This window comes from Bufo gargarizans, chromosome 10 (assembly GCF_014858855.1).
Source record: "Bufo gargarizans isolate SCDJY-AF-19 chromosome 10, ASM1485885v1, whole genome shotgun sequence".
Taxonomy (NCBI): domain Eukaryota; kingdom Metazoa; phylum Chordata; class Amphibia; order Anura; family Bufonidae; genus Bufo; species Bufo gargarizans.
In genome coordinates this window covers 81,379,461-81,404,024 of record NC_058089.1, presented here as the reverse complement: position 1 = coordinate 81,404,024, position 24,564 = coordinate 81,379,461, and the positions used below count along the sequence as shown (strand labels likewise).

At 47.7% G+C, this 24,564-nt stretch overlaps 2 protein-coding genes across 3 annotated transcripts in view; one reads left to right on the top strand and one right to left on the bottom strand.

The window, feature by feature from the left end:
* CFDP1 (craniofacial development protein 1) overlaps positions 1–7,024 on the bottom strand; it is a 51,219-nt gene extending 44,195 nt beyond the window's left edge. The window contains exons 1-4 of one of the 2 annotated variants that reach the window (XM_044270319.1): positions 6,887–7,024; positions 2,932–3,070; positions 1,301–1,532; positions 975–1,096 (exon numbers count right to left, since the gene is read on the bottom strand). In XM_044270319.1, the coding sequence (XP_044126254.1) occupies positions 975–1,096; positions 1,301–1,532; positions 2,932–3,070; positions 6,887–6,941 (548 nt within the window). In that variant the 5' untranslated portion in view covers positions 6,942–7,024. The remainder of the gene's footprint in view (positions 1–974; positions 1,097–1,300; positions 1,533–2,931; positions 3,071–6,886) is intronic. The other variant, XM_044270320.1, reaches the window with a different exon arrangement.
* Positions 7,025–11,411: 4,387 nt separating this feature from the next.
* TMEM170A (transmembrane protein 170A) lies at positions 11,412–23,432 on the top strand. Its single transcript, XM_044270375.1, has 3 exons — positions 11,412–11,644; positions 11,985–12,155; positions 21,786–23,432. Exons 1-3 carry the CDS (start codon positions 11,512–11,514, stop codon positions 21,914–21,916), a joined length of 435 nt encoding a protein of 144 aa, XP_044126310.1. The 5' UTR covers positions 11,412–11,511; the 3' UTR covers positions 21,917–23,432.
* The last annotated feature ends 1,132 nt before the right edge of the window (positions 23,433–24,564 follow it).

Here is a 24,564-nt window from a genome sequence, read left to right as displayed (position 1 = left end):
GTTCCAGAACGTCCATTCAGAGATAAACATCCACCCACAGGAAGTTTATATCTTATGGACGGATGTGAAGTGGTTAAAGAGGACCTGCCCCCTCTCCTGATACGTCCATTTTACTAACTACTTGTATTCCCCATGTGATAACAGTTTTGGAGCATCTATTCTTACACGTGTTGTTCCTCTTTTATTCATCCAGGAAATAAATGAGAGCGATCCCATTCCCCTGGTCAATATGGAATTTATATAGTGGAATTCAAAGTAGTATATGAAAAAACTTGAGATAAAGCTGTTTTTCGTGCCACTTTTGACATTCCTGTCCATACAATGGGACCCTGATCAATCACAAGAATGGAGGTCTGCAAGTTCCGCCGAACTGAGTGCATGAAGAAGAGGACACACATGTGCATCACCAATCTGTTCACATGGGGCAATTTGGCGGCACTTGCAGACCCCCCATTGTTGTGATCCGTAGGACCCCCAGGGATCAAACTCTTATGCCCTCTTCTGTGGGCAAGTGTTATTAGTGGCAGATGCCCTTTAATGGTGTTCTTCCTACTCTATGGTCACTTGCAGGCAAATCCACACCTCCATAAACAGAAGAGCAGTGCAGAGCTGTGGATCTACAGGGCACATCTAAGGGAAGCTAGAGGGTTTACGTCACAGTAATAAAGGTCAGTGACCAAAATGGAGAAGTAGTAAAACTATTGTTTAGCCCCATAAGGTAATGCATGAAGATGGCTAACAATCCCAGAAGTCTATATGAAGGTCTAAGACATGGATGTCAAACTCATGGCCCTCCAGATGTTGCAAAACTACAACTCCCATCATTCCCTGATAGCTGTAGTATGCCCAGGCATGATGGGAGTTGTAGTTTTGCAACAGCTGGAGGGCCACGAGTTTGACATCCCTGCACTCTAAGAGATCACGCCACATTCTACTTCTTGCAGAGTTTGACCAAGTAAAGCAGAGATACTTACCGGACTTCTTCCCCAGCGAAATCAAACACTTTGGTAATGGTGAGTTTTTTGGAGTTGTTCTCTCTCTCAGAATCCTCCTTTGAAGACTGGGTGACATCTTTCTTCTTTGCTTCTACCTCCTTCTGAATGGTGACATGATATAAAGGATGTTAACTCATTTAAGAAACCATGTAATAAGATATAAGGTTATGTACCCCATAGATTTACAGTGCTTTATTTATTTTTTTATCACTCGGACAACCCCTTTAATTAGTATACACTACAAATAGCCGAACATTGCTTTGTTTGTAGACGACACTTTGTGGAGCATGGCACGCCAACATCACCTGGTTATTCTGGGCTACAGGAACAGTAGGTAGATTTTTTGGTGGCTTCCCAACATCAGAAAGAAAACTTGACCACAGATCTTCTTCTCTTTTCTTTTTTGCCTCTTCCAATTTCTTTTTTTTCAACTCATCAAATGTCCCTGTATCGTCCTCCTCTGGGCTATCATCTTTGTCCTCCTTCTCCCCGGGGCCTTCTTCTAAGTTCAGGGACAGCACACCTTTCTTCCGTTTTCTATGGGAAAAGAAAACATTGGGGGAAATTTAATAAGCTAAATGTGGTGTACATGATGAAAGAGCAGACCACGTTCCCTCTGATGCCATGACGGACGTTTCTTACTTCAGAGGGTTGGTAGCGATTGCCGGCTTGGAAATCAAAATCCACATGAAAATTTACTTTTTCCCCAGCACTTCTAGATTAAAGCATTTATTGGATTTCCGAGAAAATGTGACGGCATGAGAGCAGCCATAGTCTTAGGCTACTTTCACACTCGCGTTTTGTCTTTCAGTTTCTGAGATGCATCAGTTTGCCTCCGATCAGTCTCCATTCCGCTCTGGAGGCGGACACTAAAACGCATCCTGCAGCGTTTTGGTGTCCGCCATGTGGTGCGGAGCAAGAAGGATCCGTCTCTGACAATAGAAAACGGATCCGTCCCCCACTGACTTTCAATGGTGTTCTAGACGGATCCGTCATGGCTATAGAAGACATAATACAACCGGATCCGTTCATGACAGATGCATGCGGTTGTATTATGGTTACGGAAGCTTTTTTGCAGATCCATAATGGATCCGCAAAAACGCTAATGTGAAGGTAGCCTTACGCGTTTCAGATATCAAGTTCTTTGTCACAGGATATCTACTGACTACAGGTAAACCATGTACCAACATAAGGACCAGTCATGTGCCGACACGCAAGTACAGGTCTGTACCATGTGTTGATATGCTAATCTAACCTGCTAATGGCAAAAACGCTTCCGTTACTGATAATATAACCGTCTGCATCTGTTATGAACGGATCCGGTTGTATTATCTATACCATGGCCAAGACGGATCAGTCATGAACTCCATTCAAAGTCAATGGGGGATGGATCCGTTTTCTTTTGTGTCAGACAAAACGTATCCGTCCCCATTGACTTGCATTGTGGGTCATGACGGATCCATCTTACTCCACATGCTGCGGTTTGCTCTCTGGTATGAGAACAGAACGGAATGCATTTTGGAGCATCAGTTCTGTTCAGTTACGTTTTGTCCCCATTAACAATGAATGGTGACAAAACTTTTGCGTTTTTTTTCCCGGTACTGAGACCCTATGACGGATCTCAATACCGGAAAATATTAATGCTAGTGTGAAAGTAGCCTTATAAGTGTCCTTAGGTTTTGATCTGTTCCTTTGGCTTCAATAACTGCATCAAGAAGCCTGAACATTGAAACCCTGACTCCTCAAAATAGCGCTCCCTTATGTGAAGGAGCACCTATGGTGGAAGATGTACGACAGACCAGTGTGAGGCCTTCACAGTATACGATACACTGCACACATTAGGTTACTGGGGGCTTACCAGACATACGCCACATATTTCCAGGAAAAGAAGTCCATCCTAAGGCGATGTCCATAGTGGAGCCACTGGTCTGCTTACCTTGCTAAAACAGAATTCGTATTCTTCTTTTTATCCTTATTTTTGCATGATTCTTTTTTCCCTCCACCTTCTTGCTCTTCGTCATCACCGTCCTCTTCCTTCTCCAATTCATTCACATCGTCTTCACTGTATTCTCCCCCTAAGACACAAAGACACTTGTTATGTGTTCTGCGCTTTATTACAGGTTAGGGCCCATTTACATGTGGTGATAATGGCAGAACGATGGTACAATCACGAGGCTGGCTGTCCACGTTCAGGTTTCTCGACGAGGAGGAGTGGATCATATCCGAGGACACACTTAAAGAGGACCTCCTGCCTCGTCTTTAATAGCTACTTGCATTCCCCATGTAATAGAAATTCGTGAGCATCTATTCTTAGGACTATGTTGTGGCGTTCCTTTATTATTCCTGCTAGAAGTTATGAATGAATTGCTAGCACTCTGCAGTAAAAGGTACAGAGGGGTGTTACCAGTTGGCAGCACTTATTGGATAGAGTCAGTCTGTGAAGGGACACCCCCCAACTGGTTACCTCCCCTCTGTTCCCTTACTGCAGACTGCTAGCAATTCATTCAGAACTTCTAGTTCAAATAATACAGGAGCGGCACAACATGGAGCCATAAGAATAGATGCTCCAGAATTGTTACTACATGGGGAATACATGGAGCTATTAAAACAGGCATGTCAGGAGCGGTGGCAGGTCCTTTTTAAAAGTAAGACTGAGTCTTGATACAATTTTTGGGATGGAAGCCTTGGAGGCAAAACATTTTCGGATGCAGCGGTATCAAAGATTTTTACATTTTTACATATTTGTATTACTTGTAAAATTGGGAAAGGGGCGATTTCAATTTGTAGATTTTTTTTTTTATACTTAAATTTTTTTTAACTTTATTTTCAGTCCCATCACAGACATTGGCGGAAATTGTTGTATAAGGCCTCACGCCCACGACTGTATCAGTTTTGCGGATCTGTGTTGCATCCGCATTTTTTGCGGACCTATTCACTTGGGTCCACTGTACGCATTTTGCAGGCCAGTATATGACTTGTTTTATCTTTTTGCAGAACAGACATACAGATGCGCAAAGTACACGGATGATCTGTGCGCTTTCCACAAAAAATGAGTCCTATACTTGACTACAAAGTGTCAAATGGGTACAACACAGACATAATCGGTATTTTGCGGATCCGAGTTTTGTGGACCACAAAATACATACGGCCGTGTGCAAGAGGCCTAACACAGTTATGACAAAGCTCAGCTCCTAACACCAACTTCCGGAGGATATCACTAAGGGGATAATAACACCAGATGCTGAAGCACTGGCGTTTCTCCCATCTCCTCCTCCGTAAGGAAAAAAAACCTCTGACAAAAAAAAGCACTATAAAGCCCTGTGTTGTGAAAAAAAAAACGCAAGTGAATTCTATGGCTTCTTTGTAGTAAAAAAAAACACCACAGCAAATTTGTGGCATCAGGCGTCGCATTTTTTTTTTTTTTTTTTTTTTTTTTTTTTTTTTTTTTTTTAGGAGCTAGTATTTTTGCAGCTTTTTTATATTGCATCTAAGTCTATTGGACAAACATAATTTTTGCAGTGTTTTTTTCTTAAAGGGGTTATCTAATTTCAAGAAACCCCCTCCACATGCCGGGCCCCTTTCACACTCGCGTTTTGTGCGGATCCATCATGGATCTGCACAGACGGATCAGTTCAGATAATACAACCGTCTGCATCCATTCAGAATGGATCCGGTTGTATTATCCAGAGAAAACTGATCCGTCCCCATTGACTTACATTGTGTGCCAGGACGGATCCGTTTGCATTATTCTTTAAAAAAAAAACAAGTCTAAGTCAAAATGGATCCATCCTGACTTACATAGAAAGTTAATGGAGGACGGAACCCTTTTCTATTGTGCCAGATTGTGTCAGTGAAAACGGATCCGTCCCCATTGACTTACATTGTGTGCCAGGACGGATCCGTTTGGCTCGGTTTCATCAGACGGACATCAGAACGCTGCAAGCAGCGTTTTGGTGTCTGCCCCTAAAGCGGAATGGAGGCGGAACGGAGGCAAACGGATGCATTCTGAGCGGATCCTTTTCCATTCAGAATGCATTAGGGCAAAACTGATCCGTTTTGGACCGCTTGTGGGATCCCTGAACGGATCTCACAAATGGAAAGCCAAAATGCCAGTGTGAACGTAGCCTTAGGATACGCCCTCGTGTGACTGAGAGTTTACAAATTTTCTGTTGCGGATTTCTACATGACAAAGCCGGCAGACTGGGGGGGGGGGGGGGGTTTACGAACTCTCATCCACACACACTCTGCATAAATTGACTTGCGCTGCTCATTTGAAATCTGCTTGTCAGTCTGTGCTGCGGATCTCCACCCCAGCCATATCCGTGGCAAAAATCACAGTGGACTTTTCCACTGTGCTTCAGTCACGTGTAGCCTTAAATGGGACTTTTGCTGAAGACCCCTCAGCGTGGCCGGACCCGCTGTGGTAAACACACTTACTTGATCCCCACTGGTGGGTTTCAGCTTTACCGCTCCCTCTCTGGTGCCGCAGGTCTCAAGTCTCCCCAAGCCACGTGGTCCGTGCAGCCAGGGACTGGCTACAGTGGTGATATGTCACTGGGTCATGTGACGCATGGGTGACATATCACCGCCACAGACCATACGACCTGTGTCAAACCAGATGTTGACCGGAGTAGACTTGGGGGAGGGGGTGGTTGGTTCGGGGCGCTGGAATCCAGCAGAGGATGAGGCAAGTATGATTCCCACCGCAGGTCTGGCCACGCTGGAGGGTCCACAAGAGTAGTGAACAACCCCTTTAAGGCTACTTTCACATCTGCGTTTTTGCTGGATCCGTCATGCATCAGCATAAATGCTTCCGTAATGATAATACAACCACCTGCATCTGTTATGAAGGGATCCCATTGTATTATCTGTAAAATAGCCATGACGGATCCGTTGCTTGTCAATGGGCACCGGATCCGTTTTCTCATGTGTCCAAGAAAACGAATCCAGCACCCTTGACTTAAGCCTCATTCACACGTCAGTGATTCACGGACGTGTCCTGTACATGTTCTCCACGGACAGCACACATCCCATTCACACATCAGTGTCTTATCTTGATCCATCAGGCCCATTATAGTCTATGGGTCCGTGAAAAAAAAAAAAATGCAACACGGACGCCATCTGTGTTACATCAGTGTTTTACAGAACATTAAGAGGAAATTATTTTTCAGCTGTGCATTGTCCGTAAAACATGGATGGCACACGGACAGCAAGACACAGATCACACACGGAGGGATCACGCACTGCCTTTTCACAGATTTGAGCACGGACGCGTGCATGAGGCCTTACATTGTGTGTCATGCTGGATCCGTCGTGCTCCACATCCCTAAGGGCTCGTGCACACAAACAAATTTTCTTTCCGTGTCTGTTCGGTTTTTTTGAGGACCGTAGGCGGAAACATTGTTCTCAACGTGTCCGCAAAAAAAAAAAATTTGAGATTACTCCGTGTGCATTTAGTTTCCGTATTTCCGCTCTGCAAAAAAATAAAACATGTCCTATTATTTTCCACATTACGGACAAGGACAGGACCGCTCTATTAGGGGCCAGCTGTTCCGTTCCACAACCTACAGAATGCACACGGACGTCATCCGTTTTTTTTTTTTGCGGACCACAAAATAGAGCGGGTTGTGTGCATGAGAGCTATGATATATGTGGCTGCATTCTCCATCCATGGTTCACCCCGTGACTACTGTGGATGTGACAGGTAAAAACTGTCCCCAATCAGACAATGAGCTCAGGGCTCTCTATGACATCACCATAGGCTCCAGAACATGCTGAGCCTGACCCCCTCTATGGGCAGTTTCCGGTCTGCTGGGACTTGTCGTTCTACAAAGGCTTCTGTACGATGTGTGTGGCTCTGCTATGCACAGACGCGCGGGGGCAGCACCTACCAGAGGGGACGTAATCTTCATCGTCAGAGGAGGAGTAGTCCTCGGAGTCAGACATAACCGTGTACTGGACTCGGCGCCGCACGCCCTTCTGAACTGCAGTAACCTGCCACCAACACCGCACTGCGCATGCCCCACAACCCAGCCGGGTCATTCTACTGGGCATGCGCAATGAGACTTCTCAGAGCGCGTGCTCGAATTATCAGGCGACTTCTCTGAGTCTAAACTCTATGCGACGTATGGACCGTACGACGTCAAAGGGTCACGTGACATAAAAAAAACCCCGCAATTTTAAAAGGACCATGCGCCTCACCCTAAACACCATAGCTATTATTGTTTTTGTAATATGCTACTAATCGTTATTACTGCAGCGCATGGGATGTAGAGATATTACTCTGCTGCTATGCCGCGGCTGCTTCAAAAACGCTAGCATATCACATGACCTTGTGCCATCACCAGGCCCTTGCGGCTCATGGAGTTTAGGCACAAGCCTGACTATGGCGCATGCGTGATTAATGCTGATGTCTGCAGTGAGATACCATGCTATAAAACCATATTGTGTATTGTGTAGGGCAGGGATCAGCAACCTCCGGCACTCCAGGTGTTGTGAAACTACATCTCCCATCATGCACACTTGCTTAGCTGTTCTCTGAACTCCCACAGAAGTGTAAGAAGCATGCTGGGAGTTGTAGTTTCACAACAGCTGGAGTGCCGAAGGTTGCTGATCCCTGATGTAGGGGGAGCATGGTGGTAGAGCTGCGAAGATTTTCCATATTGGGACAGATTTATCAGAACTGGTGTAAAGTAGAACTGGCTTAGTTGCCCATAGCAACCAGTGAGATTCGACCATTTATTTTCTATAGGAGCTCTGAAAAATTAAAGGTGAGATCTGATTGGTTGCTATGGGTGGCTAAGCCAGTTCTACTTTACACCAGTTTTAATACATCTCCTCCAATAGAAAACTGGTCACAGTTGGCTTTATTACAGTTCATTACCTTATAAAGATAAGATAATCCTTTAAAGGGAGTCTCATCAGCATTTCACTTTTTTAACGCTCCCCATAGCTCCCTAGCATGCTTACAGTTAAAGGGATTCTGTCACCAGGTTTGGGGCTATAGAGATACAGACATGCACGGCTAGATTGCCGCTAGCAGGTCCGCAATATATCTGTCCTATAGGGCTGTGTGGTTTTAATTTCTTTAAAAAAGGATTTTATAGATATGTAAATGAGTGTTAAATGTGTCCAAGGGGCTGTACTAACCTTACTTATGCCCAGCCACGCCCGCCTGTGAAGGAGCCCAGCACCGCCTATGTCTCCTCCTTTCATCAACTATAGATAGCCGCAGTTCTTTCCCTGAGGCTGATGCCAGCACAGAGAAGGAACACTATACTGGCACTGCGCATGCGCAAGCTCACGGCTATCTATAGTTGATGAAAGGAGGAGACATAGGCGGTGCTGGGCTCCTTCACAGGCGGGTGAGGCTGGGCATGGCTGGGCACAAGTAAGGTTAGTACAGCCCCTTGGACACATTTAACACTCATTTACATATCTATAAAATCCTTTTTTAGAGAAATTAAAACCACACAGCCCTATAGGACAGATATACTGCAGACGTGCTAGCGGCGATCTAGCTGTGCATGTCTGTATCTCTATAGCCCCAAACCTGGTGACAGAATCCCGTTACGTTACGTTACCTCTGGCATCAATCCTGGACTTATAAAACTATCAAAAACGATCTTTATAACATATGCAAATGAGGGCTCGCAAGTGCCCAGGGGCGGCGTAACCCTCGTAGGTGCCCTGCTAGCTCAGCCTATTCATTGCTTCCCCCTGCCCCTTCCTACCCTCCGCCCGCCCATCCTTTCCCTCTGACCGCCTATCTACCAACTTGTTATTCCGCCAACTATGACAGTGACTTTCCCAGTGCTTCCATAACATCGACATCCACAGTGCTCCCATAACAGTGACTTTCCCAGTGCTCCCATAACAGTGACTTTCCCAGTCCTCCCATAACAGTGACTTTCCCAGTGCTCCCATAACAGTGACTTTCCCAGTGCTTCCATAACAGTGACGTCCACAGCGCTCCCATAACAGTGACTTTCCCAGTGCTCCCATAACAGTGACTTTCCCAGTGCTCCCATAACAGTGACTTTCCCAGTGCTCCCATAACAGTGACTTTCCCAGTGCTCCCATAACAGTGACTTTCCCAGTGCTCCCATAACAGTGACTTTCCCAGTGCTCCCATAACAGTGACTTTCCCAGTGCTCCCATAACAGTGACTTTCCCAGTGCTCCCATAACAGTGACTTTCCCAGTGCTCCCATAACAGTGACTTTCCCAGTGCTCCCATAACAGTGACTTTCCCAGTGCTCCCATAACAGTGACATCCACAGTGCTCCCATAACAGTGACGTCCACAGTCCCCCCATAACAGTGACGTCCACAGTCCCCCCATAACAGTGACGTCCACAGTCCCCCCATAACAGTGACGTCCACAGTCCCCCCATAACAGTGACGTCCACAGTCCCCCCATAACAGTGACGTCCACAGTCCCCCCCATAACAGTGACGTCCACAGTCCCCCCCCCCATAACAGTGAGGTCCACAGTCCCCCCCCCATAACAGTGAGGTCCACAGTCCCCCCCCCATAAGTGAGGTCCACAGTCCCCCCCCCATAACAGTGAGGTCCACAGTCCCCCCCCCCATAACAGTGAGGTCCACAGTCCCCCCCCCCATAACAGTGAGGTCCACAGTCCCCCCCCCATAACAGTGAGGTCCACAGTCCCCCCCCCCATAACAGTGAGGTCCACAGTCCCCCCCCCATAACAGTGAGGTCCACAGTCCCCCCCCCATAACAGTGAGGTCCACAGTCCCCCCCCCCATAACAGTGAGGTCCACAGTCCCCCCCCCATAACAGTGAGGTCCACAGTCCCCCCCCCATAACAGTGAGGTCCACAGTCCCCCCCCATAACAGTGAGGTCCACAGTCCCCCCCCCATAACAGTGAGGTCCACAGTCCCCCCCCATAACAGTGAGGTCCACAGTCCCCCCCATAACAGTGAGGTCCACAGTCCCCCCCATAACAGTGAGGTCCACAGTCCCCCCCATAACAGTGAGGTCCACAGTCCCCCCATAACAGTGAGGTCCACAGTCCCCCCATAACAGTGAGGTCCACAGTCCCCCCATAACAGTGAGGTCCACAGTCCCCCCATAACAGTGAGGTCCACAGTCCCCCCATAACAGTGACGTCCACAGTCCCCCCATAACAGTGACATCCACAGCGCTCCCATAACAGTGACGTCCACAGCGCTCCCATAACAGTGACAGTCTCAGCGCTCTGTCCCTGCCGATCAAAACTTTTGCTGTCGCCACAACATATCAGAAGCTGTTTAAAGGCATTATCCGAGGCTGGAAATGGCCCCAATACGCCCGGGCCCTTCACACTGATTCTACTTACCTGGCTCCCCGCACCGCCCCTGGTCCCCGCTGCTTCTCTCCGTGCGCAGATGAAAACAGCGGTGACGGGGGCAAGCCTCCCTAGTGTCACCCGCGATGCAAGGGAGGGTTGTCCCCGTCACCGTCTGCCATTGGCTGCTCCCCCCGACACCAGTTGTTTTCATCTGCGCACAGGAAGAAGCAGCGGTGGAGGTGCGGGAACCAGGTAATTAGAATCTGTGTGAGGGGCCCGGGGATATGGGGGGCATTTCCATCCTCGGATAACCCCTTTAAAAACTCAGTGACCCTTTAAAATTCTGTAGGAAAACAAGCTCTCGTAGTTATGGCAACAAAGTGGCTTTCGAAATACAGCGATGCACCCTCGCAAAAAAGCAGCCATGTTCTTAAGGGGTTAAAGGGTCTGGATGGGGGAGACTTTTCAAACTGATGTAAAGGAAAACTGGCGTAGGTGCTCGTAGCAACCAATCAGATTCCAGCTTTCATTTTTCAGAGCTCCTTTGGAAATCGAAAGGTGGAATCTGATTGGTTACTACGGGCAACTAAGCCAGTTTTTGATAAATCTCCCCCAATACATCTTGACTGGATCTTTTCACAAGCAGGTATGCGTCAGGGGGTGTCACAAAAGTATAGGGTGGTCTACAATTAGTCTTAACACACCCTCCAGCCACTCACAATAATCGTTATTCATCTTCATACTACAGTAAATGATATTTTTATCTTGACTGTTTTTCCAGTAGTTGCACTAAACTAATGGACCTACTGTAGAGCCTTCATAAATGACCATTTCCTTTTGTTTCCCATTGTTAAGCCTTCCTATGCTGAACCCAAAAAGCTACGCATGCGCAGAGCCATCTACCCTACGTAAATATGGCGGCCCAGCGGCCCTCCGCTTGTCAATGCGTGACAGCACGTCAGCAAGCCAAATAAAACGCCACTGCCATACTCCACGTTGATAACAAGTCTGTCATTGGCTGAGCAGATGATTGACACCACTTCCATCCATTCACTGACGAGTATGTCCAGTCAGAGAGCCCCTCCCCGTTCGCTGATTGGCTGAAAGCTTCTAAGTTGCCAGTATTGCCTGTCCCGGTGTGAAGGGATGAGAGGCCCGGGCAAGTTGAGTTGGGAGACACTGGGGAGTCGCTGCGGCCTGTGACGCTGTGGATGGCGGAAGTATGGACAGCAGCAGCGGAGGAGGCCCGGGAGGCGAGACCGGGCTACTGCAACAGATCTTAAGCCTCAGTCTAGTCCCGCGGGTCGGAAATGCGACGGTGTGCCCTAGCCCTACGGCCCTGTGCGCCTTCCCGGGTGAGCAGACAGTCTATTAGGTGACGTAGTGCCGTTACACCTGACAACTGCGGTCATGTGGCGCTGGTCACGTGGTTCGGTGGCTCTATGGTGCCATTCTGGGGATGTTGTGGTCACGTGGTGCTGAGTGCCCCCTGCAGGGTCCACATGCAGTGCAGGGGCCATACTTGTGTCTGTCAGCCCTTCACATCCTGGTGCTGGGTGTGGACCTGGGTAAGTATAGGGTGCACCCGCGTGGTGCTGGCCGCGTCCTGCTCTTGGGGTTGCGCTGACAAGGTGTAGTAGGGGGGTTCTGTGTACGGTCCCTGACGCCACTTTCTTATTTGATGGCTTCTTGCAGAGATGTGGTATGGCGTCTTCCTGTGGGCACTGGTCTCCTCCCTCTTCTTTCACATACCTGCCGGGCTGCTGGCGCTCTTCACGCTTCGTCATCACAAATACGGACGGTTTATGTCGGTGGGAATCCTGCTGATGGGTATTCTGGAACCAATATCTGCAGGGATATTAACAAGTAAGTGAAGTACAACCCCCATCATCATCCTGTTCTATGAACGTAAAACCAGTGTCTGACCCACCCATTCAGACAACCGCACAGCCGCCGTGCCCGGAACGGAGCCCCACAGAAACACATGGAAGCCTGTCCGTGCCTCCTCACCCCAAAAGGTAGACCACGTCCTTTCCTTTGCCGTATCTTGCGGATCTTGGAACCATTCAAGGCAATAAGTCCGCACCGCTGCACGGAGTTCGCACGGCCGCTGCCAGTGATATGCAGAGCTGCTGTTTGTGGTGCGCAACACGGGCACGGCGGCCATATGGTCATCTGAATGGGGCCTTGTAGACATTATACTCTTCTACCATGGCATCGTACCCAGGCCGGCCATATGTTGGGATGCTGATTCCATCACTACAGAGACAGTCTGGGTGCTGACAGAAGTCCTAAGGGCTGCCTTTTAGGGCGCATGCACATGGCTGCGTAGTTTGTGGATTTTGCTGCGTTTGCACACCAAAGTCCTCATGTGTTACTTGCGGATTGACACGGGTTTGCCAAAATCCGTGTCAAACGAATGACATGCTGCGGACTTCACAATCTGCACTGCAGTCCATTACCGCACTATGTACGTGACTGCTGTGAGAGTCTCGTCTGGGACTGTTTTACGCTGTGGATTTCGCACAAGAAAATCCGCTCTTGAAGGAGTTGTCACTTTAGATAAAGAAAAAAAAAAAAGGCATTGATCATGTAGGGAAAGTTAAAGGGAGTCTGTCACCGACATAACGTGGGAGGCGGATACATACCCATGATGGTACCTGGCTTTAGTTTTTCAGTCTCCAAAGTGCCAAAAACTAAGTTTTAAAGATATGCAAATTACTGATCACAAGTGCCTGGTGCTCGCCGCCGGTATCGTCCGGCCAGACCTGTATTCTTGTGGCGTCATTTTTCGTCTTCATTCATAATTCAGCGCCTGTGCGTTTCACCGCCGGGCTAGTTACTTAACCGAAGCATGCGCACTCCATATCAGTATGCCTCTGCCCACAATGCGCATTGTACTATGCATGCTCGGGCACGGCGGTGGATTGTGAATGGACTTCCCTCTGCCCAGCTGACTTTATGCTTGCGTTATTTATGAGTCGCGCTGGTGGAGGGACAGCTTCTATGGAGCAGTAATACTTCAGCTCCTTGCTGATGCTGGGGACCTTCAGCCTCCTCGGCCATTGTTGGCAGTGCAGGTGTGCTAAGGAGGCCCACAGGGAGAGTGGTGGCAGGGCTGGCATGCTCAGGCTGTCTGCAGACTCGCCATAAACTAATAAGATGAGCTTCTTTCCTGAAGAGTTACAGCTTTGGGGCTCATACACACAAAGGAGTCAGAATCCAAAAATGACCTTGAGAAGATATGTAGACAAAGCCTCACTCCCTGCACCTGCGTTCACAGGTCATAAGATGACACTTATTAACCACATCTGACCATAGGATATAAACGTCCTATGGGTGGATGTTCAACTCTGAATGGATATTTTGGAACGTCCATTCAGAGATCGCAGCTGAACGCTAATAGTGCGGCTGCAGATCTGGAGCAACCCTGAGAGAAGGCAGGGAAAAGTCCCAAGTGTCCCTGCCTTCTAGATCGCTGTATACAGATCAGGAGGCGCTATGCACTTCCTGTCCTGGCCCGGTGGTCATGTGACCGCTGGGGCCGGGGGAGTGTAGGAGCTGTCGGGTCTTCTACAGATCTCTTTCAGCCCTGACCTGAGGCTGTACAGCGCTGTATAGTGCTGTACAGCCTCTCTGGGGGGTGTATTTCCCCTGTAACTGGGGCTACCATGTCAGCCCCAGTTACAGGAGAAAAAAAAAATGAAGTCAAATGTCCCCCAGAGGTCTTGTATGACCTTATGGGGGACACAAAGTGTAAAATAAAAAAATATATATTATTTTTTTTAATAAAAGTTTCACATGTAAAAAATAAAATCCCCCAATTAAGAAAAAATATTAAAAATAGGAAAAAAATAAATAAAATGGATATATTTAGTATTGCCGGTGTTCTGCCGAAACTCTATAGCGGAAGTCACGTGGCGCACTGTGTAAGCGTACTTCCGCGAAGCATTCCTGCAGCCTCCACTGCAGTAGTATGCACACTGCGCGTGCGCACACTTAAGGGTATAGATTTCTTAAAGTGACAGTCATCTCCATTAAAATACAGCTCTGCTGCCACCCCCCTTCTCCCCAGCGCTTATTAATTTGTACCGTCGCGAGCTCGGCATTTAGTAAAACGAACTCTATGCCGCCATTGATAGTAAAGAAGGAAATGGATGGTAAAGAAAGAGACTATCCTTCTTTCTTTACCATCCATTTCCTTATTTACTATCAATGGCGGCATAGAGTTAGTTTTACTAAATGCTGAGCGCAGCGAGGCCGAGCCCGCGAGGGTACAAATTAATGTAGATGCTGTATTTTACTGGAGGTCACTGTCACTTTAAGACGATTCGGATGACTTGTGGAAGTGCACTTGCGCAGCGCACCACGTCACTTCCGCTATAGACTTTCGGCAAGCTATAGAGATCTGGCAGAACACCGGCTCTATAAATATATCACATGATCCATCCAGTCCGATAAACACCATAAAAAATGAAAAAAGCCATTTTTGTCACTTTACATCACAAAAAGGGCAACACAAAATGATCAAAAAGGCGTATGTCCCACAAAATGGTACCAATAAAGCCATCACCTCAGTCTGCCAAAAATGAGCCCCTACACAAGAAAAGCGCTCAAAAAATAAAATATAGAACATGGAGACATTAAAATATAATGGGGCACACAGGAACCATGGGTATAGCTATGTCCTCTAGGAGGCGTTGACACTAGTAAAAGCTGTTAGCTCCTCTCCTGCAGCTATACCCCCTCCAGCCTGGAGAGAGAGCTTCAGTTTTTTCTAGTGTCAATAGGAGGCAAGACCTTAGGTGGGAGACAGCGGTCGCCTCACCTCCCTGTTCTCCTGTGGGGAGCACGCCAGCGTTGGCTCGCCACGCTACCTCCTCCCCCCCCCCCCACCAGAAGACCAGGTGGACTAGGGCAGCCTCGCTCCCCTGCATCCCGCCAGCAGAAGGGTCACCTAGGTCCGCCAAAGAGAAGACCTTCCCGCCATGCCAGACTACTTCGGTGCCAGCTGCTGAGGAGGTGACCCTGCTGGAACAAGGTGACATTCCAGGTCCACGTATGGAGGGTGAAGATGAGGTGAGTACACCGGATTAGATAAGTATGGTTAACCCTCTTCCCCCTCCTTCTCTCCCCCTTTGGCAGCAATGGTTTTAAGGGGGCTATAGGGTTAATGGGCCTGGGCTCCACTTATTGTAGCACTGCACCCCTGAAGTCAGGCCCCCTCATTCCCCTCCCCCCTGTGCCGATGGTGAACTCGGGCACATAGGAGGTTAATCCCATGTCCTCCTGGTACATTGGGTGGCCGAGCAGGCAAGGAGGGGAGCTGATGAGACTTCCCGCTCCCCGATATCTAATGGGGGAGGGAGCCATATTCCGTCCTTTTCAGCGGGCGCCACTCCTAAAGGGTTAATGCCTCTGACGATCGCGGACGCCTGAGCCCTTGCGGGAGACTCGTGCCGTGAGGCACTTCTGAGGGGTAGACTTGCATGGGGGCCTCCGGCTGTCACGAGTTCCCGGCCCGTGGGGGTGAACATCCCGGTCTTCAGGGATGTGCATGTCGCGCCCCGCTCTGGGTCCCTCTACCCTCCGACTGACTTCAGTACAGAGGGGGAGGGTCCCAGTTGGCCGAGCATCAGAACTTTAGGCCCCGGCTTCGCGGCCTACTATCCCATCCACAAGTATGAGGGGGGAGGCGGGCGGGCTGGCGCGAATTCTTCCTGCCTAGCTGTCCCCCGCCCCCTTCAGCACCGCCCCTGGGCTTCAAGTCCTTTTTAACCCTTCCTGGCCAGCCGCTTGTGTTAGGCCGGCACTGGATTATCAGGTGATAGATGGGAAGTGCAAAAATTGCTTTCTTATTGCACAGTTAACCCCTGCCTGCCTCTTATCCACTTGAGGCTAGGCATTCCAGTTTATAAAAAAGACAAACAAACGTTTACATCCATACGGGCCCTACTCTCCTCAGTCACAATCCACTCTGACTGCGGCACCAAACTGGGCCCGTGCCCTATTCCGGACACGTGAGAACCTCTCGTAGTTTCCCAATCCGCCCTCCGCGGCTGTTTTGTTGATAACTCCCCACCTGCGCAATACAGTGAAGGACCTCTGACAGTTCCCAACCCACCCTCCGGGGTAGCTTGGTTGATTATTTTCCACCAGTGCAATACAGTGGAGCACCTCTGGAACGTCACAATCCTCCCTCCCGGGTCGTTTGGTTGATAATGCACCGCCTGCGCATTCCAGTGGAGGACCTCTAGACTTCCCATTCCACCCCCTGGGTAGTTTGGTTGATAATTCTCCACCTGCGCAATCCAGTGGAGGGCCTTTGGAACTTACCAATCCACCCTCCGGGGTTGTTTGGTTGATAATGCATCGCCTGTGCAATCCAGTGGATGGACCTCTAGACTTCCCATTCCACCCTCCAGGTAGTTTGGTTGATAAGCCCCCACCTGAGCAGTTCACAACTGCCAGGGGCGAGGTACTGAGGGGTAGACGTACGCGCAAGCGGACCACAGTAGGACATCCTTTCTCTGTGGATATCTCCACACCCCCACCCTTCCGCCCTGGGTCATGCTCGGACATACCTTCCCTCCCCGGAGAGGGTCAGTCGGGGGGGGGGGGGGGGGAATCGATCACTAATTCAGTCTGACGTGCACCTGAAGCAGTCTCCCAAGATTGCGTCTACGGTGGCCAGCAGTACTGTTGTATGCATTACCCCCTTCCATATGTGGAGTATTGCCTTTCTACGGGATACAGTACTCGCCTTTTATATTGTCCTCTTCCATAACATTGGTTTTCAGTGGCGGACGGGGTTCAGTACCTGCCTTTTGCATTAGCCCCTTCCATAGGTGGTGCAATGACATTGTCACTGTTTGCAACGTGTGCTGTATGAATTACCCCCTTACTTAAGTGCGATAATTGCACTCCCATGGGGTACAGGACTCGCCATATGCACTAGTTCCTGCTGTAGGCATTGACCCCCCCCCCCCCCCCCCCTTTCACAGGTGGAGTATTTTCCCTACCACTGGCTTAGTACTTGCCGTATCCATTCCACTTTACATAGGTAGGGTAATTCCACTGCCATTGGATTTGGTCCCGACTGTCTCGATATCCCTTCTATAGCCGGAGTGTTACACATCACTGTGCTTCCTGTTGCATTACCCCCTTCCACTAGTGATCCATTAGCGAGGGACTAATGAGCATCTTGGGATGACGCAATTCAGCTGAACCATGGCTTCTACGGGATAGTTTCAGGCCTCCCCTCAAGTTTTGCGCTGACGGGGCAAGCGCTGGCTACTACTGTGGGAGTGGTAATTGCTTTACCACTACATACTGTGGTGCTTACTGCACAGCTCCTTCGCAGCTGGCGGATTCTTCTAATACTGAATTTGGTGGCCTCTGCGGGTGGCCCCCTCCTTTGCTGGGTAGGGGGTTAGAAATACAGTATGACTTCCCTTGCCTGGCTTCCTGGATGCCTCATCTTATTTCGCAAGTGGGACGTGGCAACAACAGTACCCGCGGGTGCCCGGTACTCTTCATCTAGTGGCATATGAGTACCGCCAGTGGATACGGTGGCTATTCCACATTGTATCCTCCTTCTTTTTGGTGCTGGTTTTGGGCATGATTATAACTTCCTCCGTCTTCAGGGGGTTACCTAGCAACACTTGTGTCCTAGAGACCCCCATCTCCATGGGCCTCCACTGTTCCAGTCGGTCATGATTTTGTCCGCATCAATACATAGTGCGTACACCATTGAACTAATATGATGCGTGCGTTCCACCGAGTCGGGTGTTTTCACTGACTCTGTATTCTCTATCCACCACTCCTCCTTATTGGGAAAGTGCTTATGCTAGCACTCTGGTTTAGCTACTACAACCAGTTCTCCTTCACTGGGGCAGATTTTACGCTAAGGCTCGAGTCCATCGACGCTGCAATGGGACATTCCCCTCAGGTAGGGGTCCTGCCCTGGCGTTAGCTTGCCAGTTGCTCCTGTTCAGCGCCCTTCCAGGTAGAGATTTTAAGGCTCATAGCCACCCCGCAAGCCTTAGTAGCTCCTACATTACTGCCTTCCCTCATCTGCATTGCACAGAGTATTCGTTGTGGCCTTCCCTTCCAGACATGTTTGGTCCTGACTGGTGGGCTGCGGCGCCCACCACATCCCTCCTTCTTCTACAGGGAATCCTTCCCATTGGTCCTGGGTGTGCTAACTGTGTCTACACAAAGTTTTCCACCCTTCTATCCCGAGCAAGAGATCTGGAAGCATGCGACGTGGATGTCCTGATCTCCATTTGGCAGGAGTTCTCCCTCCTCTACGTGCTCTCTCCCCCCTCCTATTCAGGGTTCTACTGAAGATCACGATGGAGGGCATTCCGACAATCCTAGTCGTTCTGGATTGGCCCCGTCACGCGTGATATGCCGACCTCGTTCTCCTTCTAGGAGACGTCCCTTGGTCGCTGCCACTCAGAGACGACCTTCTTCAGGGTCCGGTCTTCATGAGCATTTAAGGTCTCTTTGTTGACGGCGGGGCAATTGCAACCTCCATTCTGATGCGAAGAGGTTTTTTTGGTGGATGTCATCCGCACTATGATTCAGGCCAGGAAGCCTGCATCGTCCAGGATCTATAACGGGACCTGGAGGTCCTCCTGTTTTTTGGGGGAAACCGGAACACTCCCCCACTTTGTTTTTTCTCTCCCTAGGGTCCTATCCTTCCTTCAATCAGGGTTGGACCTTGGTCTGGCCCTTAGTTCTTTGCAGGTTCAGGTGTCGGCGCTTCTATCTTTTTCCAGCGTCCTCTGGCCCCCTAGGGCCTGTAAGAACCTTCCTTCTGGGAGTGGCACATACGGTTCCTCCGTACCGGCCTCTAACGCCTTCGGATCTGAATTAGACCTTTCAGCGCTCCAAGCTTCCCCTTTGAGCCCTTGCGCGAGTTTTCGCTCAGACTCCTGTCCTGGAAGGTGTTTTTTTTTTTTTTTTTTTTTTTTTTTTTTTTTTTTCCTGGTTGCTATCACATCCATTAGACGGGTGTCCAAGTTGGCAGCGCTCTCTTGCAGAGAACCCTTCCTGGTTATTCGTAGGGACAATGTGGTTCTCCGGCCTGTCCCTTCTTTTCTTCCAAAGGTAGTCTCTGACTTCCATATTAATGAAGAAATTCCTTCCCTCACTGTGTCCCCGTCCTTTGGACGTTGTCAGAGCTTTGAAGATCTACTTAGCAGCCTCCGGTCCCTTCCGCTGTACAGACTCCCTTTTTTTGTCATTCCGGAGAGTCCTCGCAAGGAATTGGCGACCTCCAAGGTGGAAATCGCACGTTGGATTTGGTCTGCAATTGCTGAAGCATACCGCACCCGAGACAGGGTTCTGCCCTTAGGTGTCACGGCTCACTCCACCAGAGCGGTGGGCGCATCTTGGGCTCTGATGAATCGCGCTTCGGCTGCACAGTCGTGTAAGGCAGCTACTTGTCCTCCTTACACGCATTCACAAGATTTTGCCAGGTGCATACTTTGCATCGGGCCGCGTGGTTTTGCAGGCGGCAGTTTCTTAGATGCCTGCAGGGATGCTTGCTTCCATGGGTCTGTGGTTTTTCCCTCCCTGTGGACTGCTTTTGGACGTCCTATGGTTCCTGTGTCCCCCAATGAATATGGGCGAGAAAAGGAGATTTTTGTATAACTTAGCAGTAAAATCTCTATCGCTCTTCACTGGGGGACACAGCACCCACCCAGTATTGTTGTTCAACCACAGTTGTAGCTGTTGCTGGTTTGAACCCCGTCTGATCTTTTGCTATAGTTGGTGTTCCACGTGTTTTTCTTTGGTTGTCTTGCTTCTCTTACTGCTTGTACACAAACTGAAGCTCTCTCTCCAGGCTGGAGGGGGTATAGCTGCCAGGGGCGGAGCTAACAGCTTTTACTAGTGTCAATGCCTCCTAGAGGACATAGCTATACCCACGGTCTCTGTGTCCCCCAATGAAGAGCGAGAAAGAGATTTTACTGGTAAGTTATACAAAAATCTTTTTTTGTTTAAAAAATGCTATTATTGTGTTAGTGAAATAAATAAAACCAAAAAAAGTAGACATATTGGGTATCACCGCGTCTAACAACAAGCTATATAAAAATATCACAACCTAACCCCTCGGGTGAACGCCGTAAAAAATGTGCCACAAAAAAGCAATTTTTTTGTCACCTTAAATCACAAAAAGTGTAATACCAAGCAATCAAAAAGTAAAATGCACCCCAAAATAGTGCCAATCGGTCATCTCATCCCGCAAAAAATGAGACCCTACCTAAGACAATCACCCAATTTTTTTTTAAAAAAGCTGACACAGAATATGGAGACACTAAAACATGATTTTATTTTTGTTTGTTTCTTAAAATATTATGTAAAACTTAAATAAAAGAAAGTATACATATTAGGTATTGTCACGTCCATAATGACCAGTCCTATAAAAATATCACATGACCCAACCCCTCAGATGACCACCGTCAATAAATTTAGAATAAAAACTTTTATTTTTTGTTACCTTACATCACTAAAAGTGCAACACCAAGCGATCAAAAAGGTGTATGCCCCCAAAATAGTACCAATCTGTCACCTCATCCTGCAAAAAATTAGTTCCTACCAAAGACAATCGCCCCCCAAAAAAACAAAAAACTATGGCTTTTTTTTTTTGTTTAAAAAATGCTGTTATTGTGTAAAACTTAGGTAAATAAAGTATACATATTGGGTATCGCCGTGTCCGTAAGAACCTGCTCTTTAAAAATATCACATGACCTAACCTCAGGTGAACACCGTAAAAAATAAACTGTCAAAAGCCATTTATTTTTTTGTCACTTTACATCACAGAAAGTGTAATAGCAAGCGATCAAAAAGTCATATGCATGCTAAAATAGTGGCAATCAAACCGTCATCCCGCAAAAAAATTAGCCCCTATGTAAGACAATCGCCCCCAAAAAAAACTCTGGCTTTCAGAATGTGGGAACACAAAAAAAAAATGAAGCATTTTTAAAAATAATTTTATTATGTAAAACTGAATTTTGTTACTGTTTTGTTACATTGCCTCACAAAAAGTGTAATATAGGGCAACTAAAAATCATATGTACACTAAAATAGTACCAACAAAACTGCAGACTCGCCCAACCATGACTTTTTGGACCTTGCTTTGTACACTGGGCACAGTCATGCTGGAACAGAAGAGGGCCTTGCCCAGATTTTTCCGACCAAATGTCTTGGTCTGCTGAAGCATTAAAGGGGTTGGTCCATCTCATACATGGGTATCTAATAGGTGTAGTTCCCATCTCTGGAACCCACACCTGTTTCTAGAACAGAGCGCACTGTGCATGCATGGCCGCTGGCTATTCTTCATATAGTTATATATTGTGAATTGGAGCAGCGCACATCCTCTCCATTTTACAAAAGGCTACCCCCCGACCAATCTGTCCTAAGGGTAGGGCAACAATATTGAATTCCTATAAAACCCTTAAATATGTTTTTCCTTTTGTCTCGCAGGTGCCGCCATTGCCGGAGTTTACAAAGCCGCTGCCAAGGAAATGATTCCGTTTGAGGCTCTTGTTCTGGGTGTAGGACAGACGTTCTGTGTGCTTATCGTTTCCTTTTTAAGGATTTTAGCGACTTTGTAACCCAGGGCACATTGACCTTACGAACATCAGAGGACGCACATGTTGGTGTAGAATGAGGAGTTCTGCAGATCTTGCAGCCATGTCTATACTACAATGAAATTTAAGATTGTCACATTGCCTTTACACACAAGTACTTCTAGAAATCCGGTCACTGCAGTGTAACCGGATGATCCAATGCCAGCAAGTGCATCGATAACCGATAATAGACTAGAGTTAGAATATCTATAGATCCATATCACCATTCACACAATGAATTCTCTTTCCAGACTTTGTATCATGGAAGCAATGCTTCTAATGGGGAATAGCCGAGCACTTATGTCCACGTGGGACTGGAACACTGCGGCTTTGTGTGCGGCAAATCCACAGCGTTTTACAGTACCAGCAGCAGAGAGGAGCTTTTCAGAAATATCCACATGCTGCAGAAAAAACTAAAAACAGTCTTCATCACAAATTGACCTGGAATGCAGATTTTCGGGGTGCCTGCACACCATGTGGATTACGTGCGGTTTTTCCACACAAATTTCATGTAGACTTTTTTTTCCTAGGTGTAGAGCTAGACCTGCTGTGAGGATTTTTAAATCAGTTGTTGCATTTTTCTTGTGCAGATTTCACCCGTGAGATCTTCAGAAAATCCACACCAAAAACGCAACAAATAGTGAAGTTTGGTGCGGATTGCACGTGTATTTTCTGCACATAAATCTGCACTGTGCAGCCGCATTGATGCTGTGGATTTTCCCTGTGGGTTTCTGCCTTTGGAATGCACAGGGTGAATTTGACATGTAAGTCAGTGTGGATTTTATATTACCCATGTAGATGTTCCTGCAGCTGTACAGGGTCCATGCATGCGACAAAGCGTTGTGTGTGAACCTTTAGGCACCTGCACATGATGCAGATTACGTACCCCTTTTTTTTTTTTTTTTTTTTTTTCTTTTCATGTGCAGGAAAACCGCAGCGTAATCCAGTACCAGCAGAGTGAATGAGATTTGACAAATCTCACGTCCACTTTGCTTTATTATTCTGTGCAGCATTGCCAAAAAAAGCAGCACAAAAATCTGCATCAAAACCGCATAAAATCCACAGATGGAAAAAAAATATATATACTATATATATATATATATATATATATATATAATAGCTGACCGAGGCTCGAGGAAGCACACACCCCTGCGAGACTGCTGTTGCTTGCTTGCCTACACTTGGATTTTAAATATGAAATAAAGCAAAGAATTTTAACGGTGAGTGCCGCGTTGATTCTATATTGGCATAAAACTGAAATAAATGGTGTGGATTTCTGTGCGGTTTTGGTGCAGATTTTGGGTGGATTGTCTGCGTACAAATCTGCACGCAGTGAGCAGGTACCCTAAAGGACTGACTTTTGTTGGCTCGTACAGTGAAGTTCACAGTCAGGCCTCATGCACACGACCGTATGTATTTTGCGGTCCGCAAAAAACACGGATGACGTCCGTGTGCATTCCGTATATTACATCTTGCCCCTAATAGAACAGTACTATCCTTTGTCCATAATGCGGACAATAGTGGGACATGTTCTATTTTTTTGCGCAACGGAAATGGAATGCACACAGTAACGCACAGAGTTTTGCTGACCCATTGAAATGAATGGTTCCGTATACGATCTGCAAAAAAACGGAACAGGCACAGAAAGAAGATAAGTTTGTGTGCATGAGGCCTCGTGGCTATTTCAAGGACCATATGCGGCCCTTTGCGCTGGGTGGTGGGGCCGATTGCTGCTGGGACAGCATGTTACCATGTAGCAGAGCTCTGACACCTCTTAAGAATATCGGTGCCTCCCTTTTTAATGACTAAGGAGCATTTCTTATATTGTACCATTGACCTTTTCTAAGGCTGATTCTGTTCATGTCCTTTCTAGTTCTAGCCTATTTTCTGTTCTAGTCATTTTAATGCTATTTTAACATTTTAGTCACATTTTTATTTGGCTTAATGCTGCTAAAGCGTGCATGCATTCTTAAGTTTGTCTTGGTTTTACACAGACTCAGGAGGTGGATTTTGTATAGACTCTCTTTCTTGTCTTCTGGATTTTAGAGCGTCCATGATTGGTTTCTACATATGGTTCTAACTGATGCAAAACTCCCAGGTTAATTGTAGAGAGACAGTGTTCTTTTCGGTATTGTTTTGTAGGCAAATAAGAATGTGTTCATATTAAGGGGCCTCTGTCAGCAGATCTGTCCCTATGGCACTGGCTGACCTGTTACATGTGCGCTTGGCAGCTGAAGGCATCTGTGTTGGTCCCATGTTCATATGTGTCCGTATTGTGAAGAAAAATGAGGTTTTAATATATGCAAATGAGCCTCTACGAACAACGGGGGCGTTGACAGTATACCTAGAGGCGCCCTCGGCACTTTGACAGGGTCCGGCAGTGTAAACGTGATCACGTCTGGCTCTGACTTCCTAAAGGTAAAGTGGAGAGGGCGCAGGCAATTGGATGGACAGCAGAGCCTCTCGGAGTGACTGCAACGCCCCGGTTGCTCCTAGAGGCTCATTTGCATATATTAAAACATAATTTTTCTCAGTAATGCCGACACATATAAACATGGGACCAACACAGATGCCTTCAGCTGCCAAGCGCACATGGAACAGGTCAGCCTGTGTCATAGGGACAAATCTGCTGA

Excerpts from the sequence above, each read along its gene's own strand:
- TMEM170A (XM_044270375.1), top strand. The coding sequence starts at position 11,512 with ATGGACAGCAGCAGCGGAGGAGGCCCGGGAGGCGAGACCGGGCTACTG. Across the intron at positions 11,645-11,984 it reads GGCCCTGTGCGCCTTCCCGG|AGATGTGGTATGGCGTCTTC; the intron begins GTGAGCAGACAG and ends GGCTTCTTGCAG. Across the intron at positions 12,156-21,785 it reads ATCTGCAGGGATATTAACAA|GTGCCGCCATTGCCGGAGTT; the intron begins GTAAGTGAAGTA and ends TTTGTCTCGCAG.